The sequence below is a fragment of the Drosophila serrata genome, unplaced genomic scaffold, assembly GCF_035046125.1.
Source record: "Drosophila serrata isolate PLE 108 unplaced genomic scaffold, ASM3504612v1 contig_217, whole genome shotgun sequence".
Lineage (NCBI taxonomy): Eukaryota > Metazoa > Arthropoda > Insecta > Diptera > Drosophilidae > Drosophila > Drosophila serrata.
In genome coordinates, this window is record NW_028257115.1 from 3618001 (window position 1) to 3637680 (window position 19680).

Sequence of the window (19680 nt, forward strand, 5' to 3'; positions counted from 1 at the left end):
ACTTTATAATTTTTACTCATTTCCATAATTACTATCTGAATCTGAATGTTTTCCCAGCTCAATCACATGCAAATGAAGGAATTGGGCGATTGCCGCTTTCAGATCAAGTCAACGGACCCCAATAAGATACCGGAGGTCACCATGATCTGTCAGGCGGCGACGCAGGAGAGCTATGCAGGCTGGCGGGATATGCTGAATAAGATCCTGCAACAGCAGAACGACCTCATCTTTATGCTCTCCAATCCCCTGTCTACCAAAAACAAGTGAATGCCGTCGCGCTATTAGGGAAGAATTCCAAAATTCCAAATGCAAAAAGCAAAAAGAGAAAAGCAAATCAAGCAAGAACAACAAACAAACGAAAGTATGAGAAAATATATGATATTGTAATGTGTTTTTGGGGCAAAATTGTTGAGCATTTGCCTCGCACTCGTTTTCCGTCTGTGCGTCTGTTTACTCTTCTGTTTTGCGCCTCACAACACAAATACTACACACCCACAAAACACATACACATACACACACACACACACACATACTCAATCCTAATTTGTATGTTACTTGTAATTGTAATTTATTTATTTCGACATAATCCTGCGTTGAGCCTACATTTAAGTACCTAGTTTGGGCCGTTTCCGTTTTGTATTAGTTTTTGTTTTCGTTTTCTGTTCGGTTTCATTTCCGTTTCCGGTTTTGTGTGTATATGAAACGCCAAGTATTATATGCTCAAGAAATACCAAGTAAATTGTGTGCATTTTTAACTTAATTTAGATACTCTTTTGCTGTTACTTTTACTTTCATTGATTATTTGATTAATTCACGGACAAAACGGCAGCCGCAAACTTACTCAGAATCAAACAAGCAATTCACATTATTTTTTTCGTTTCGTAAACGCAGAGTAAGGGTATACAACTATTCTAGCCTTAGTTCGGTAACTAGTTTTAGTTAAACTGCTAAATGTTAATCATAATTTAAGCCGAGATTCGTGCAACTTCGTGAAATAATTTAAGCGTAACTTTAGTTTATGAATGCAATGCAAATCAACGTCTTTGTACTTTATGTTTATAAAAGTAAACTATGTAAGCTTTAAACGTAATCAAAAACCAGAAACACGATAAGTCTATCCTCTTAATTTTAAATTTAAAGCCCAAAAAAATAAAAAAAAAAGCGCTTGCTCAGTTGTAATTCCATTATGTTTCTTATATAATTTTTGTCCTATATATTTTCAGTTGTACTTCTCAGAAATAGCTTGTAAGAAATGGAACCCTAAGATAACACTTAAGCCAAGCATATTTCTCCCCTTGGTGTCGTCTGTGCGTTATTGTTAGTTGGTAAGCAGGACAAAGGAGTCAGTAAGGATAATGTACAGTGTAGCATACGATGATAAGTCAGTCAGTCAGTCAGATATTAATGCGTGTTTCCCTTAAGCAAAGTAAATTAACTGACAACCGCCAGCGGACCAGGATTTGATGATTAAACAAGAATTAAAATGTAAAAAGCACGAGACGGAAGTTACTAAGCTAACTAAGGTTGTTCACACACACACACACACACACACACAGAATATACTCTTGAATCGATCTTGTCTCAATCACAGTCTCTATCTTTGAAAGCAGCACCCACTCTTAAAACACTTACAGTCTGGAACATGAATGCAATTTGAATATATATCAAGGCGAAGATGATTAACAATAATGATTTAGCATAGCTAAATGTGTAGGAAGCGAGCATGAAATGTATTTTTTTACAAACAAATTTGTGAAACGAACCTCCGGCAAACAAGCATAATTCGTAATTAAATGTTAAAGGATCGGAACGGATCGGATCGGATCGGAGGACAAGCAAGCGCACAGTGAGAAGATAACTAAACCACAAGCAACAACATTTTCTACATTTTTGCACTAAAATAGAGCTACTTAACTCACCAGAACAACATGTAACATACTGAATCTGAATCTGAATCTGAATCTATATTCTTTTTGATTACATTTACATATACATATATACGGCACTTACCGATTAATTAATTGTTGTACTTGAATCCCCGTCGAAATTCTAGATAATTGTGGTGTAATTGAAATGTGTGTTTTAGTTTATCTTAATTAATCTAATCTAACTAAATATAAATATATACTTACATATACCACATAATGTGACATGAAGTAAACAACAAACAAACGTGTTAATCTGTGTTTTAGCCAAGTAAGCAAACAGCTAATAGCCATTAGCCATTAGCCGCAGGTCCAACTTTTCCCTCTCCTTTGCAGTCGGAAATATGGGCGCTTCAAGATCAACATTCGGCCGGGCACGGGCTGCAAGAAAAAAATATGAATATATCCAGAAATCAATATGCAAATTGTATGTAACCAAAACAAAGCATGTAATCTGAATTTAACAATTTTCAAAGTGAATAAATAATAAAGCGAAAAGTAGCTGAATAAACTAAACATACTCAAAGGAAGCGCGCTAGTTTTAAATCAGACAGCTTTTGGTATGCCTAGGAATATTTTCCCGCCCTGATGTTTGTTGTTTACATGTACAATTTGTCTCAATTGAAGGTAGATGTCGCTATAAGCATGTAGAAAGTCAAGGTAAGTCCATGTAGAAATTGCACTAAAAATATTGTTTTTGTAAATTATTGTTGTTGTACAACAAATATTGTTGTTGTTGTTGTTGTAATTTGTTGTCAAATAATTGTTGTTGTTGTTGTAGACTATACCGAGCCTTCAGTTTGCCCGATTTCAGTACAAAATCGTCCGTTTTAGGATCTCAGGTACCAGGCGAACAGAAAGCAGCAGCAAGCGACTGAATTTTTGAGCCAAGGGCTACCAGATCGACGGCATATGCGATCGATCCGGCAGCTCTGGCGCCAAATTTAGGGTCAAGGGTTGCCGGATCGATGGAACAGTACCTATCTGGCAACGCTAAGATTCAAATCTCGCGCCAAGCGTTGCCGGATCGTCTGCGCATGCGGTCGATCTGGTAGCCCTTGGCTCAAAAATTCAGTAGCTTGCTGCTGCTTTCTGTTCGCCTGGTACCTGAGATCCTAAAACGGGCGATTTTGTACTGAAATCGGGCCAATCGAAGTCTCGCTATAGCCTACAACAACAACAAACATTATTTGACAACAACATACAACAACAACAACAATTTTTTTTTACAACAACAACATACAAAAACAAATTTATTTGGCGGCAACTGACCGATTTAAATTTGAATTTAAATTTGGCGGTTTCTTTGTATTGCGGGAACTGATCGTCGTGTCAAATTCAAATGTATGTATGTATGGCGGTTAACTGATGTGGCGGGAACTGATATTCAATTTAAATTCCAATTCGTTATAATTTCAGTCAGAAGCTTAAAACGCAGTGAAGGAGTCGTTTCCGACCCCATAAACTATATATATTCTTGATCAGCACAAAAAGACAAATCGATCTAGTCATGTCTGGTGGGAAAAAATTTATTCCCATGAAAATAAGGTTTTTTTTTGTTTTATAAATATTAAATAATATCACAAATCGAAGACAAAAATTGTAACCAACCGGCAAGAAAGTAAAAGATCGGTTTTAAGTTGTTAATAAAAAGCATTTTTTATTTCGATTTTAATTATAATTTAATTTAAGACTATCTGTAAAAATGCTATTCAGTTTTGAGCAAGCTGCTGTGTGCCAATTGATCTACCTTCTACATATCTTCTACTAGTTCCCGGCGCCTCGTCACGCTCAGGCACTCCCCCGCTGTGCCTGTCCCTCGTCGGTGATCTCGGTTCCCGCTGCGGTGGCCGCCGCTTGATGGAGCTGCTTCAGCTCATTGTAGACTCTCAGAGCAAGTTGCATATTGGGCGCCTGCTGCCGTCCCGGTACCTGATGCTCCGGCGGTGGTTGGACACACATCCGGACCAGCTTTTGCAGCACCTTCGAGAGGCGGACGCCACTCAGCAGGCCGGGCTGAAAGGTGCCGCCGCCGAGGAGGACGTGCTCGCAGAATATCTGGAAGTTGTTGTTCTGCTGGATGTGGGTGCAGGTGTGCTTGCCCTCGTCGCACATGCCACGGCAGGAGTGGAAGTGACAGTCCTGGCTGGTGCGGCACTTGACGCCCCGCGACAGCCTCTTGTCCAGCTGGCTCTCCACGTAGACATGCTCGGCACTCTGGTACTTCAGCCGGCGCTCTGGCGTTGTCCCAAAGCGATTCACCTGCATCTTGCACATCTTAAGGGGTTCCGGTTTCATTTCATCCAGCCGGAAAATATACTCCATAATGTTGAGGGCGTGCTTCAGACGCTGCAAGCGATTGGAAGCCCTAAAAGACGAGTTTAATTATATTAATAAACTTGAAAATATTGTGGAGAAAGCATTTATAGTTACAGATACTGCATAATGCTGGGATTGGACTGGACAATCTGCAATCCCTCAGTGGCATAGTAGGGCCCACAGGACCCTAGGACAGCTGGGAATATAGACTCTTCATCGAAGAGTTTGCCCATCATATAGTTGTTGTCCTTGAAAAGCCGCCAGAAACTGACCATTTGCTGGGAGTTATCATCAGCTATTTCCTGGTTTACCAAAGCGCGGATCTTAAATGGAAATAAAGGTTTAAAAAAATCAATAAATATTAGAAATAATATTATTTTTAATAAGAAACTAAACTAATTTTGAGAAGCCAAAGTATCTTTGCAGTTTGTTATAGTTTTTTGGGTTCATAATTAAGCCATATATCTGCATTTGGAAAGATTTTTTGTGTTATATTAAGCAATTATTGGCCTTTGTATACTACTAAGAGAACACCAAAAATCGATAATTTGATACGCTAATTTTTTGGTTAAATTAAGGTTTTCCAAATATCATAACTAAGCCAAAAATTCATTAATTTCGATTCGGAAGCCGGTTCTGTGCTAGTTTTAAATAGATTTACAAATCTTCATACCTAAATTGAAATTTTAAAATATTCAATTTTTTATTAAGTTTTGACAATTTTGACGATATATTTTTTGGAAAAAATTACAAAAATTTGTGTTTCTTTTTTTTTTTAGCCTGAAAAATTCGCCTGTTGATGCTGATCACGAATATATATGATTTATAGGGTCGAAAATGATTTTTTCACTGTGTTTCAATCTTCTGACTGAAACTATACTTTTCCAAAACGGTGTAAAAACAGACAATTTCATTAAAACATCTATGTTTTCCAAACATCATAATTAAGCCGAAACAGCATTAATTTTAATTCGGAAAGCTTTTCTTTGCGAGTTTTTAAAGCACTAACAAATCTGCATACCACGTTTGTTGATGCAATTACAAGTTTTTGACTGAAATAAAAAAACCCAGCAAAAAGCTATAAAAATAGAAAATTTTTCCAAAAAATCATAGTTTACAAATCTCATAACTAAGCCAAAAACTCATTAATTTTAATTTGGAGAGCTGCTCTATGCTAGTTTTCACTAGATTAACAAATCTGCATACTAAGTTTTTAAATTTAAAAAATTAAATTTTTTGTCGATTTTTGAAAAAAAGAGTGATGTAACCCCTTATGAAAATTTCAAATTTTAACAAAATTCGGAAAATGTTATTTATCTTTTAGACATGCCAAATAAGATTCGCCTGCTCATTCTGATCAAGAATATATATGATTTATAGGGTCGCAAATGATTCCTTCACTTTTTTTTTATTCGTCTGACTGAAATTCTATTCTGCTAAAAAGGTATAAAAACAGACAATTTCATAGAATAATCAATCTATTCCAAACATCATAATTAAGCCAAAATAGCATTAATTTTGATTCAGAAAGCTGTTCTGTGCGAGTTTTTAAAACACTAACAAATCTGCATACCACGTTTGTTGATACAATTCAAAGTTTTTGACTACAATAAAAAAACCCTTCAAAAAGGTATAAAAACAGACAATTTTTTCAAAAAATCATAGCTTACAAATCTCATAACTAAGGCAAAAACTCATTAATTTTAATTTGGAAAGCTGCTCTATGCTAGTTTTGACTAGATTAACAAATCTGCATACTCAGTTTTTAAATTTAAGAAATTCAATTTTTTGTCGATTTTTGAAAAAAATCATGATGTAACCCCTTATGAAAATTTCAAATTTTAACAAAATTCGGAAAATGTTATTTATCTTTTAGACATGCCAAATAAGATTCGCCTGTTCATTCTGATCAAGAATATATAGGATTTATAGGGTCGGAAATGACTCCTTCACTGTTTTGTAAGCTTCTGACTGAAATCATTATACTCCTGCCAGGGTAAAAACCCTGACTTTCTTGACACATTCTATCCCCAATTTCTAAGGTTTTATTTAATCCTTCCGAAGCCTCCTTTTCCTATCATTTATTATCTTACCATATTATCATCCAGCGTGACATTATAGGCCAAAATGATATGCAGTTTAACAATCTCATGAAATTCCTCCAGCTTAGGATATATGGACTCTCCCTTGCTGTTTGTCCAGCTCAACTCGTCATCATTATGCCGGGCCAGCTAGGATATGGAAAAAGATTCAATTAAATCGTAGTCATGACAACTTGAAGCCGGAAAACCCGACCTACCTTCACCGCATACATATCACCGTTCTTTTCGGCCGTAAAAAGTATAGTTTTCATATCATTTAGAGGACACTGGAAGTTGTCGAAGGAAGATTGAGCTCCGCAGAGTTCCTCGCAAAGGGAGCCGCTGTACTCATGCTTTTCGAATTTCTGGCACTAAATATTAGGGATATTAGTAAACTATTTATTTGATTAACAAAACGGTGATACTTTACCATAAGGTTGAGGCTCCTGTGGGACATCAACTTGAAGCAAAACTTGAGATTGAGAAAGGCGTAACTGAAAATGCCCACCGCCAGCAGGACCGCAATTAGAACCGTTCGCTGCATTCCAAACCGAATTTTCCGACGCAGGGCAGTTAGCATTTTAAATGTTTAAAATTTCCATTTCGGCAATTTGCATTTCGCTAACACACCCCATCGCTTGTTCAAGAGTACATATACATACACTTGAAGCTTTAAGGGAGAGAGAACTGTCACTGGAAAATTTGACACTTTGCCAGGACATGCGCAGAGCAGGGACTTCCGTTTTATCGATATTTATCGATTAAATGAAACACTTGCTTGTTTTATTTTGAAATTATTACTTAACGTATAATTCTTTATTTATACTCTCTGCTAAATTGAGCAATTTACTTTACTTAATTCATCAATTTCATTTTATGTTTTGTATTTTTCTTTTTAATAAGTTGTCTTTTTATTTTTAATTTCATTCAAGTGTTTTAGAGTTTTTTCTTTCGTTCTTTCTTCCGTTTTTGCTTTTGGTTTCTCTTGCTTTTGTTTGTTCTGATTTACTAAAAATTATTTAAATTCAGAATCATATACCTAGGTTCAAGTTTATTGTTGTATATTAATAATATAATTATTATTTCGCCATTTACTAGCCAATCCAAACTGGGATCGCATCGCATGTCTCAGAGAATTTGTCAAGTGTCAAGTCTGTATCTGTATCTTTGTCTGGTTTCTGTATCTGTATCTGGGCCTCTCTAATATTCACCTTTGCGTGTATTTATATACTTAAGATAACCATTCTGTATGCACAATTTTAACTAGTTATGTACACAACTATATATGTGGCTATGACAAATGCTAGAACGCCGCTCAAATCCGAGCCACAAAACTAAGGTACAAATACTTGTAGGTATAAAAAAAAAAACAAACAAACAAAGAAACGTTGCACAAATAACCTCTAGGGGATAATGTGTAATTGTTAATTGTGTTAATTCTGCTATATATATATATATATTTATATATATATTTATATGTGTGTTTGTCAAACGGCATCTCTCACTAATTCTTTGCAGCTGGCTTTGGTTTTGCGTCTGGGTTTTCTTGCAGTGTGATTATCCTTTTTGTCGAGTTAGCAAATCTCCCTCTACATTGAAAGTATCTGGTAAGGGTATCTTTTTTTGTGTCCTTTCGCTACGTGAACTTTTTAATGTTAAAAAGGTAAAGCCGCCTTGGGGCTTGGCTATTTCCCATAGTCTGTTTTTTTCCTATTACTGGATAATGTCTCTGTCTGTGTCTCTGTGTGTGTTTTGAGTGTTATTTACGGCTAATTGTTACGGATCTGATCTGTTATTTACAGTTAGAAGTAGTGTCAGTTCGGCCATCGGATCGAACTCACAACCAAAAGTCCGTTTCCGTTTTAGCTTTAGCTTCCATTTCCGGTGCCGTGTTCTTTTGTTCGCCTTTTCCTTTTTGTTGTGTCTCTTCGTCTGTTCTTTTTTTATGTCTATATTGTGTGTCTTTTTGTTTATTTTTTAACTTTACGCAATGTTAACATTCTGTCTTTTGATTTTGTTACAAAATCGCGCGGCCGCTTGGCATTTAACTCGTTTGTTTTTGCTTTTTTAATTGTTCAGTATTTTGTTTCATCATTCTCATTGAACTCATTATTGTTTTTTTCGCTTAGTTCATTAAAATATAATGTAAAAAATCTGCAAATTGCATGCTCCTCGTTAATTAATGTGCCATTAAAAAATGTCTATGATTTCTCTATATGTATTCATTCTTATATTTACAGCAGTTTTCTTGTTTTTATTCGATTTTTCGGTTTTATTTGTTTCGTGAACTTTGTAATTTATTTTTTTGGGGGGGAGGAAGAAGGACTCCACTCCCCAGTTCGATCTATTTGTTGTTCATTTACTTAAAACCTTTGTTTTTTTTTTGGCAGTGCATTTATATTTATTATTTTCGGTTTCACTAATTCATAATGATTCGCCTCGGCTAATGACTACACAAATGAAGTTCCCATTTTAGTTAGTTAGTTAGTCGTAAATTAGGTTATTAATTAATCAACAGCAGTTATGTACAAATTTCTCTCGTTTTGTTCTCTCTCACGCAAGGTACGTCTGATTCAACGGCTATTAAATTAAGTTGGAGTGCTTAGTTTACATTTAGTTTTTATATATTTTCAATTGGTTTTTCTTTCTTTCATTTCTTTTTCGAATTTCTGAACTTTTCGAAAGCAAACTGAGGCTACAAGAGATACGACAACGACGACTAGAAAGTATAATTGGAAGACAGTAGTTGTTTTTTGGGGGATTAATTCACTTTGAAACGAAACCGAGCAAATTGAAAAGTGATCTTTTCTCCATCGAGAAGTGGGGAAAATTGTGAGGGGGATTGGAAAAACGGAAACGTGTTTAATCCTTTGAGCAAAATGGCTTTATTGCTTTATTACAAAAATTCGCAAGCAGTCCCTGAAGAAACTCGTTCAATCATAAAAATATGCGCATATCAAATAAATGATAACAAAACTCTCTCTCTCATTTTATCAGCGTAATCTAAACTCTTTTTTGGTTTTTTGTTTAAACTTTTCGTGTGTGTGTGTGTGTGAGTGTGCCAAACTACAGTTGCTGTTGTCGTTTGCTTTTGTTTTGTTAATTAATGGTTAATTATTTATTTATTATTATTTAGTCGCAGTTGCGGTTGCTGAAACTCTAAATCTTGTGGCGCCGCTTCGATCTGATCCTTCCTTATAGCTAACTTTTAACTGTTTTTCCTTTTATTTTAATATATTTTTTTGTTAATTTTCTTTGTTTTTTTTTAGTTCTATCATCTAGGCTTGAGTAGGTGTGTGGTGTGTGTGTGTGTGTGCTTTATTATTTCCATTTGCCTTGGCTCTTATCTATGTATATGGGTTTTTTTTAGTCAATTTAAATATGCAAATTCAAAACCTTCGCTTAATGTTTAAGTTGAATATACAAATGTTCTCTCCCCCTTTTTCGCACCTATCTCTTGTAATTATTATTATGTATACGCACTGTTAGCTTAAGTATTTTGTATTCTTTTCATTATTTAAAATAGTCGTTGTTCTGCTTCCTCTTGTGTTTTTTTTGTAGCTGATGTGATTCGTATGGGTGAGAGTTTTTTTTGTGCTTTGTGGATTGAGTGGGTCGTTTTTTGGGATAGAAAATATGTATTAGATGTTGAAATTAAGCTTAGGAAAATTGTTGAAGATATTTAATTGGAAAATGTTTGAGTTGTTTACTTTTCAGTTAGATTAAAAAAAAGGAAAACTGGTTTTAATCGGTGTAAAGCACATTTATATCTTCTTTGGAATAATATTTACTGAAAAATTTTTCCTTTATCTTCTTCAAATCAAAATTGTTCATATAAATAATCAATTATGGTACCAATTTCTTAAGATTCCTGATTTTTAAACCTATAATTTTTCAATTAAACATATTATTAAATCTTCCAAAGCCCACTCTCAACATCTTTTACCCATTTTCTACCCCTAAAAATACCCCACTCTCCCCACTGTGCTCGAGTGTCTCTTAGTCTGTGTCCTTATGGGTGATCCTCGCTTTGGCTTAGCACAAAAATTAATGTTAATTCTCATCCTTTATGTTATTTTCTTTTGGCAGTGTACAAATTGTAATTAAATGGTAATTATGGTTCTCAAGCGGCTGTTTTTGTTGTTGTTTTTTCCAAGTCGCCACACAATTAGTCCTCGTCCAGGCTCTGTGATCGTCGCTTCGATACCACCAGATACTTCCGGCCAAAGTAGGGTGAATCTGTAGGGGGGGGAGGTATGAGGATGTAGGGGCAGGATGTAGGCTCCTTTGCTAATCCAACCATTTATCGCTCTCACTTTTTGCGGAGAAAATCGGTGTATTTGCGTGCTCGCTTGCGTACCCGCTTGAGGGCCGAACCCAACCGGAATTGCTCCTCGGTTAGGGCAAGGTCATGGTAGGCGGTGTGCTGGTGGTGCGAGTGGGCGTGGTGCACATGATGGCCATGGGCATGGCTGTGGTGCGGGTGCGATTGCGATTGCGATTGCGAGTGCGGCGAGGAGGCAGCGTGATGATAATGATGCATCTGCATAAAGTCATCCCCGGCAGGATTCACGGATCCCGAGAGTGGTGATCCTGGCGACAGGGGTTGTGCCAGCAAATTATGTTCGGAGGCGGCATCAAAGGATTCGAAATGATGCAGCTGCTGGTGATGCGTCAAGGGCTGTGGCGAGGGCAGTGAGGAGGAGTGCTCACTGGTTGTGGAGGCTCCACCACCTGCTCCCAAATCCATGCCAGCAAACTCCTTGGGCAACTCATCTATGCCTAAAGGCTTGTCAAAGTGCGAGTTCCCAGACATGTTGGTGTAATCATAGCTGGGATAGGTGTAGGGCAGGTACCCAGCATGATGACCTTCGCAGCCCACTTCGGAGGTTCCTGCTCCTCCTCCACTGCTACTCCGGTTGTTAATGAACTTCACCTCATTGGCATTCCTTTCCAAACTGCTGCTGAATACTATATTTATGTTGTTCGAACTCGTCGATAGATTGATGTTCGTGGGCGAGAGTTGCTCCGTGGAGCTCTGATTGAGATTGGTCTCCTTGGAGTTGGCTCTGTGATAGCTCTGGAAGCACTCGGCTGCATCACTGGAGGCAGTGTTTGTGGTATTCGTATTGTTGTTTGCCACATTTTGTTGTCCCTGCTGGAAGTTGTTCTTGTACTGAAACTCCAGGGCATTGCTCGGCTGGAAGGGATAGTTCTTGGAGTTGTTTAGGATATCACTGGCTGTGGCATCTCCCTTGGACAGGTACTGATGGATATCCTCGCTGGTGATTTGCAGATCCTGATCCAGGTAGCTGTTGCATTGGATATAATTGTAATTGTTGCTGCAACAATTGTTGTAAGCCTCGCCGGCATCCTGATGGAACATCACCGTGGTGGTGGCTTCGTCCTCGAACTCGCAATGATAGTTGCCACTTCCCTTGCTACCACGACTTCCTTTGCTCCCGCGACGCTTTCGAGCTGCTGCCGCCGATGTGCTGGGTCCTTCATCATAAACGGATGTGGAGCTCTTCCAGCAGGTTTCACTTGTAGTGCTTGTGATCTTCCTGCAGGGCTTCTTTTCCGGCTCGGGTTCTGGCACTTGCCAGGCATCTAGCTTGTCCTCTTCCTCTCGCTCGGTGACACCTCCTCCTCCTGCTCCTCCTCCTCCACCGCCACCGCTGCTTCCCAGAGTTCCCTCTAGTTCTGTGGGTGATCTCCCATCGGCCAGGAAACTCCAGCGTATGGGTGATGGCGAGCAGGCATATTCTGGCAACTCTGTACTACTCAGAGCTCCCTTGGAACTCTGCCTCTCCAGGGTGGATCCCTGCTCTGGAGCCATGTTCTTAGCCCGATCAAAGATCGATGTCAGGGAACCCAACTGACTATTGGGACGACTGGCATTGAGACCCCTTAACGAAATGGAGGTGTAACTGGGCTGACGATGCTCTGGCATTAAACTCCTCTGACTCCTGTGATGTTTACGCACCAAAGCCGAGGCAGACTTTATGGAATTATTCCGACTCAGCGAGGATCTCGAACCATACAGACTTGTGGAATCTGTCTGGTAACAGTAATCCGAGGAAGTGCAGCAACTGCTGGGACGCCGCGAGGAGGAACCATACAGATCCTCGGCAAAGCACTGGGCAAGTTCAGTGCGCGAAGAGCTATTGGTGGCCGTGTTGCAACAAGTGCGTCTCACTAGAATCTCCTGAACCTCACGATCCGTGCAACTGGGATCCTGGCACGTCTGCGAGGATAACTCTGTGACAGAGCGATGCCGACGACTCGTGCACATGGAGGATGGACGCACGGCCGAGTGACTTGCCCCATGACCATGTGCTCCAGGCAGACTGCCACTACCCTGGCGACGCCTCCGATGGCGACTGTGGTGCGTGTGCTGGTGCGTTGCTGGTGCCTGATGATGGGTGGTGGTGGTGGTGGTGGTGCTGGTGGCATGCGGCGACGTGTGGCGACTGTGGTGCGGACTGTGGCTGTGGCTATGCTTGCGTTGCTGGCAGTGGTGCGATGGTGGCTGTGCCTGTGGCTGTACTGTCAAGGGATTGGCTTGATCACATACGACTTCCTTCTCATAGCTACAGTGTACGTATTCGTGTGTGGGATATTGGATACGGGATTGATGGTGCACCTGCTGCTGGAGGAGTTGCTGCTGCTGCTGTTGCTGCTGCTGCTGTTGCTGCTGTTGCTGCTGCTGCTGTTGCTGCTGCTGATGATGATGATGTTGATGGTGGTGCTCCTCAGCGCGACTCGTGGAACGAACACTGGCAGAGTCAGGAGGCGAGGCGCTCCTCAGTCAAGGCCCGCTGCTCGGGCAGACAGGTGGAGGCTGACGAGGGTGATGGGGCGCAGAGGCAACGTTCCGGCCCTGGTGTGTACTTCGGCCGCCTTCTAAAAATCGCTCGGATGCAGCTGCAGGTGGCAACATTTGGCGGCGGGTGGCAATAAAAGCATAATACACACAAAAAAAAAGTAGATACCAAAGTCGAGAACACAAAAGAGAAGCAATTAATATGGTTTTTTTTGTTGTGCCAAATTGCAGGGGGTTCCTCTGGATCGTTAGTATTTAATTTATAGTTTTTTTCGGTTTTAATTTTTTGTTTTTTTTTTTGGGCGTTTCACTACTACGGCTAATTAAAATGGTGCATGCAAAAAAAGTCCATGCCAATAATACGCATGCATTAATTATGTTTGGTAACCATATAAAAAACATTCGAACTTTTCATGCGAAAGTCGGTAAAAAACCAACAAATTGCGGATTCCACAGAGCATTTGATGATGAACCCGAAAAAGGGATGTTGGATGCTGATTCATTGATAGTCTGATTGATTGATTAATTAATTTAATGAAATGATTTTCATTGTTGAAAATATATTTCTTATTTGAAAGATATTTAATCAACGATTTCATAGATACAGTTGCAGTGTCAATAAGAGGTTTAAAAACATGTTTAAAATTTATTACAGACAAGGTTTTAAATATATGAATAATCAATTAATAATAAGAGCTTTTTTAGCCACTTAATAAATCATTAATTTAATTTAAAGCTATTAGTCTTATTTTTATCACTCCAAATGTATCTAAATTTATTTTAATTTTTTATATACTTTCTGTTTAGAAGAGAATATATCTAGTTTTTAATAAAAATAGACATGAAAATGAACATTTATGATTGTGGTAATTAGTTGGCATTTAAAAGTAATTTGATTCATAACGATTTTAGATGAAAATGTCACTGGATTTGAATGATTCGAGTTTAATTTGTGTCGCATTATTGGCACTTTATTTTCTGATCTTTTCAGCGAGTGTGTGTGATTGGGGTGTACTTTGATTTTTAGATAGTTTTGAGTGGTGTTTTGTATTATTCAAAGAGAGAGACAGAGTGGTGCGACTTTTCTTTACTTAGCCAATCGATTTCGCTTGATACTTTTTTGGTTTTTTTTTATATAGTTGGTCCCAAGTTCAGCATTTTTCCCTTCACTTGCGTACTATAAAGGAACGAAAGGAAAACAGGATAAGCTACGTTTTCATCAATCGATGATCCGAACTGTCAGTGGTTCGTTTTTAATTTTAGAATTCAGCTTGATATTATATATAATATATGCTATAGTTTCGACTTTTAGGGTGCATTTAAGTTTGTTTTATTTTTGGGTGCAGTCTTAGCGCAGCTCGCTTTCTCTATGGCATTTTCATGTAAATGCTTTTTGTGATGAGCGGAGTGGCTTATTTGTTTTGTTTTGTTTCAGTGGCTGCAAGGTGGCTCAGTGGCTCAGTGGCTCAGTGGCTGTCTTACTAGCTTACTAGGCTGGGTGGTGGTGGGCTTATTTAGTTAGTTAGTTAGCAGTGCTCTGGGTCAACCTACATGACATCCTTCCATGGGCCGAATGTCGTCGGAAATTGTAGTCATCGACCTCATCGTAGTGGCACTTTCTTGCCGGCTGTGGCGTTTGCAGATTTGTGCCATAGTTCGTGTAGCATTGAGCTGTTCCGGCCACGGAGCCAAGGACACTGCCACCTGGTCCATAGCTGCTCGATCCGGGACCCAGGAGATTGGTGCTATCGCTCAGGGGATAGGGACCCATGCCTTCAACCGTCAGGGAAAACGAGGTCGTACCAAACACTTGATTATTACAAAAGGCGGTGAGAAGAGTTCTCGGTTTTTTCGATTTGATTTTTCGATTTCATGCAAGTTCAGATAGTCGCCAATATTGGTTTTGTCGCAAGATAATTGTTTCATGGTTACATACAATAGTTGTGGTGTCGGTTGGTTGTGTTTTTGTTTTTTATATATATATTTAGTTTATTTTGTTGGTTCCCGTTGATGGTTTGAGTTTTGATTGATTGAGGTTTCCAATGTTTAGAAATTGTTTTGATTTAAAACACAATTCATAAATCCGAATGGAAGTAAACAATACAAGATAGTTAATTTATTCAGCGATTATCGCTTTTCAATTTTTAAATTACAGATTATAGAATAGAGAACAGTTCAGATTGAAAATTCTACTCTAACAAGCTCTATATAAATATGGAACGAAACAAGAGTCACAGAATCAAGGCATTCCTCAAATAATAATTACAAGAACTCTAAGCAAATCATAATTATTACAAATTTTATACACACACTTATATATTTTTATATTAATGAGATGAATGGGAAATATTTGAATGGTAAGAAGAGTTTCTTGTATAATTAATACAAAAATAAAATAAAAATGTGTCTAATTGCTCGTTTGTGGAGTTTGTGTAAGCTTGTTTTCATATTTACTTTAAACACCTCATTAAAGCTTTTTATACCCTTGCAGGGTATTATAATTTCAGTCAGAAGTTTGCAACGCAGTGAAGGAGGCACCTCCGACTATATAAAGTATATATATTCTTGATCAGGATCAACAGCCGAGTCGATCTAGCCATGTCCGTCTGTCCGTCTGTCCTTCTGTCCGTCTGTCCGTCTGTCCGTTTCTACGCAAACTAGTCTCTCAGTTTTGAAGCTATCTGAATGAAACTTTGTAGTTAGCCTTCTATATACTCTCACTCGTATATATGTCGGAACGGGCCGGATCGGACGACTATATCATATAGCTGCCATAGGAATGATCGGAAAATTTTTACAAAAAAATGTTTAACTTTTTCAGTTTTCAATAGAATTGGATCAAATTTGAGATATAGCCATTTTACTATACTCTACAATTTTGCATAAAATTCTATGAAAATCGCACTACTATATCATATAGCTCCCATAGGAACGATCGAGAAATTAATACAATTAAATTTATAACCTTTTCAGTTTTCAACTGATTTTCATCAAATTTTAGGTATAGGCATTTAATTTAAGTCTTAAATTTTGTGGTAAATTTCATGAAAATCGGACGACTATATCATATAGGTGCCATACAAACGATCGTTTGATGTAGAGGAAAAATGCAAATCAGTGAATGTAAAACTGCAAATATAATATGTATAGGTGAATGAAATGAAAGCAGGTATTACTTCATTGTTTTTTAACACAAAGATATATAATTTGTATTGTATGGTTTTTTATTCATAGAAGTTCTATCTGCAAGGGTATATAAACTTCGGCGTGCCGAAGTTAGCTTCCTTTCTTGTTATTTATGAAAATCATTTAAAATGGCACCCCAAAAACGAGTTTTTTATATCCCCAGAGATTTAATTAACAATTACAGAGATACTTTTGGTTATTTTTGGGATAATTTCAGCATCTGGTATCCTGAAATTAATTATGCCTTACGTTTTACATGTGTTGTTTGAAAAGGAGAAACATAGACAGAATATATCCCAACAGATTGGTTGTCAGTGAGTGTAATCAAATATATATATATATATATATTTAATAAAATTAGGACTCTTTACCAGTGTTTACCTAAAGGACATTCCCCTGACTTGTGTTTGCTTTAGAACACATGGATATATGCAAATATTGACTGATGTGTCTTTCGAGCAACTTGCACAACAAATAAAGAGAAAATTAAAAACTCAAACGGATGCGAAAAGTGTGAAAGTAGAAAACTAAAATGCAATCCTGAATGTAATTGAGGTAAATTCAGGTAAATGATGAGGATGAGTAGAAGTGGTGGGTGGTTAGGTGGGGATCCAGGTGTTCTAGGTGGAACGTAGACTTTGTTTTTGGATTCTTACGTGAGTCATGTTGGGTCTTCTCCTCAGATACCATCAAGGCGGCATGCTCGATGCCAGAATTCATACTTTGTGGCTCCAAGCTATTTGTGCAGTTTAGCATACTCCTGAAATTCGCACACTCTACGATTATGTTTTAAGTGTAAACGTATTTTGGTAAATTTAATTTCTTTTGCAAACTAATGAGAGCAATTTCGAGAGTTTTGTCGGAGTCGGAGAAAGGGGAACTTTACTGTGGTGGCTGCTGTATTAGTTCAAGTTTCAAAAAGATTAGTTTCAAGTGTAAGTCTGCTTGGAAGTTATTAGGCGCGGCTTTAAAATTACAATAAAGAACTTAATAAACAAATTAATCAATAAATCAATTAAAAATTGGCAATAAAGTATAACATTTATTCAAAATCAAATAGATAGATATATATATAACGTGAAATAAAACTAGTTCTAGGTCTTAATAATGGCTCCCATTTTGATTCTCTCAAAATCAGAATCTTTCCAGGAATTGCTATGAGTGAAAACTATGATTTTTCCTACAATTATAAATTAATTTTCTTTTGGGAGGGTGGAAAAGGGGTGGTGTCACTGCGCTTTCGGGTGGGTGGTGCCTTTGTCCTCGCCCTGCGATAATTCAATGTCCGCCGTGTGGGAACTGATGTCGTTAACACTCTCCTCGCTAAATGGACACAAAATTGGGCAACAAAATCAGTGTGTGTGTGGTGTGTATGGTGTGTGTTTTGTATGGGAATAAATATGGACCACTGACCAATTCATTATTTTCAATGATGAACAATGAGCGGTGAGGGAGGAGCGATTCCGATAGGGATCGAATGACAAATGACACTGAAGATGAGTGGAGCGACTCTTAATTATAGTATTTAAGTAAGTAATAGGTATAACTATGCATAGTAGAGAGAGAGAGATAGAGAGTTGGAGAGTATTAAAATTGTTATTAAATAGTTCAAGTATTTATATATAGTTTCGCTAATTCTTATTTAGTTCGCTTCAACGGCAGCCAGTTTATTTAATGAATTGTAAGAGTTTGTGGTAACAGAGTAACGAGTTTTGTAACCAAAGTACAGGCAGAGTTAAGCAAACATGCCGATAAAATTCATAGAAACTTTTCAGCGCAGAAGAATTCGAATTCAAATTAACTTCACTTGATTTTTTATTTAGTTTTTTTGTTTTTTTTTGGTTAAAAATTGGTACATAAAGTGGCTAAATAAGGTACAGCAAATACGAGCTACGTTTAAAAGGTGATAACTTCGAAGAGCGAAACGCATTGAATTTGATTTTGATTTTTGGATTTTTTCGGGCGGGGGACATTTTCTTAATTTTTTTTTGGTTTATAATTCGGAATTTAAGATCCAGGACTTTTGGACGGCACTGTCATGCAACTTACCCGTACAGTCTACTATCTCGAAAAGTCCTTTTTGGGGCATTACATGGAACGTAGTTTCAAGTCAAAGGGTTATTTTTCAAAACTTATGGTGCGTTTTACAAAAAAAAAAACAAACAAAAATAAAACAAAAGACATACGAAATTTTCAACTTAGGAAACTTAAAACTATTGAAACCTGAAAAGAGTTGAACTTCAAACTCGATTCAGGACTCAAGGGGCATAATAAACTTCCAAGTAATTGGTAAAACAGGGTTTCTTCGGTTTCTTTGTACGCGTTTTCTTGTATACATTGGTTTTTTGGTATTAAAAAGGATCGAGAGTTTATGAGTTGAACAACTATTCGACATATTGCCATGATTTGTGTGCAGAATTTGAACTGAGGGATGATGATGAGAGGAGATAATGAAAGATGTACACATACCTGCCATTGTTATGCCGGAAGAGGGCCAGGATCTCCTCGAAGGTTTTGTTCTTGGTTTCGGGCACTTTCTTATAGGTGAATATCCAGAAGATGGCCAGGAATACGCTGAACGGCAAGAACGTATAGTTCTCAAGGGCAGTCTGTCAAAGATTAAAACATTTAAATATATATATTTATTATTTATATAGTATTTACACCCACCTTCATGCTGGGGAATCCAATGCCAACCACAAAGTTGGCCATCCAATTGACCAGCACTGCAATGGCCATGGCACTTGGCCGAGGTCCTTGGGAGAAGAGCTCGGCGGTAATCATCCAGGGTATACTGCCAGGACCCACCGCAAAGAAGACGACAAATCCAAGGGTGGCCACCACCGACAGATAGGACATCCAGTCAATCATTTCCTGCACATAACCAAAAAACTCCTATACAAAATGCATAGTATTCGCATTCTCGATGTAGGCTTTTTTTTATCCTCAACTCGGGTCTAAACCGACGAACTCCTTCTCCTTCTTCTCTCATAAATAAATCATAAATAAATATAGAATAAATCCCTGACCGATCTGACCTTTTTTATGCATGAAAGTTGGTTAGCGTATTGAAAGTTGAGTAAAATTGAGTAGACTCGGTCTCAGGTTTCTTGGTTCTCTAAGAATTGACCTTTTTTTGGGGCCCTGGACTGCCGCTCGAGTCTTTAGGAATGCTTAGTTTTGTGGTTAAAGTTAGAGCTATTATCTTACACAATTACCGAAATGAAACGAAATGAAATGAAAATAAATATATAATATTTGAAAGAGTAAGGCTGCTGCGGGTCACATTGAGAAGTGTGTGTTTTTCGTGTTTTTTGTGAGTTTAGCGCGGTGCTCTGCTCTA

The 19680-nt window shown here is 37.9% G+C and overlaps 3 protein-coding genes and 1 pseudogene across 9 annotated transcripts in view; 1 reads left to right on the forward strand and 3 right to left on the reverse strand.

Moving 5' to 3' along the window:
• trio (trio Rho guanine nucleotide exchange factor) overlaps positions 1-2455 on the forward strand; it is a 56896-nt gene extending 54441 nt beyond the window's left edge. For 4 of the 6 annotated variants that reach the window (XM_086829785.1, XM_020945775.2, XM_020945773.2 and 1 more), the window contains one exon: positions 58-2455. In XM_086829785.1, the coding sequence (XP_086685911.1) occupies positions 58-267 (210 nt within the window). In that variant the 3' untranslated portion in view covers positions 268-2455. The remainder of the gene's footprint in view (positions 1-57) is intronic. The other 2 variants (XR_015270947.1, XR_015270948.1) reach the window with 1 other exon arrangement.
• Positions 2456-3558: 1103 nt separating this feature from the next.
• On the reverse strand, positions 3559-7765 carry aln (divergent protein kinase domain 1C). Its single transcript, XM_020945779.2, has 5 exons — positions 6756-7765; positions 6544-6696; positions 6338-6475; positions 4359-4567; positions 3559-4293 (listed from the first exon to the last, which is right to left on the reverse strand). The coding sequence occupies exons 1-5, from the start codon at positions 6903-6905 to the stop codon at positions 3717-3719; spliced, it is 1227 nt and encodes a 408-aa protein (XP_020801438.1). The 5' UTR covers positions 6906-7765; the 3' UTR covers positions 3559-3716.
• Positions 7107-19680, reverse strand: part of LOC110178592 (Glucose transporter 1) — a 98028-nt gene continuing 85454 nt past the window's right edge. Inside the window, 4 exon segments of the mRNA XM_086829786.1 lie at positions 7107-13252; positions 16994-17097; positions 18807-18946; positions 19008-19211. Coding sequence (XP_086685912.1) covers positions 10638-13252; positions 16994-17097; positions 18807-18946; positions 19008-19211 — 3063 coding nt within the window. The 3' untranslated portion in view covers positions 7107-10637.
• Positions 14476-15044, reverse strand: LOC147644222 (glucose transporter type 1 pseudogene; annotated as a pseudogene). Its single transcript, XR_015270949.1, has one exon. The product of XR_015270949.1 is annotated as a glucose transporter type 1 pseudogene (transcript).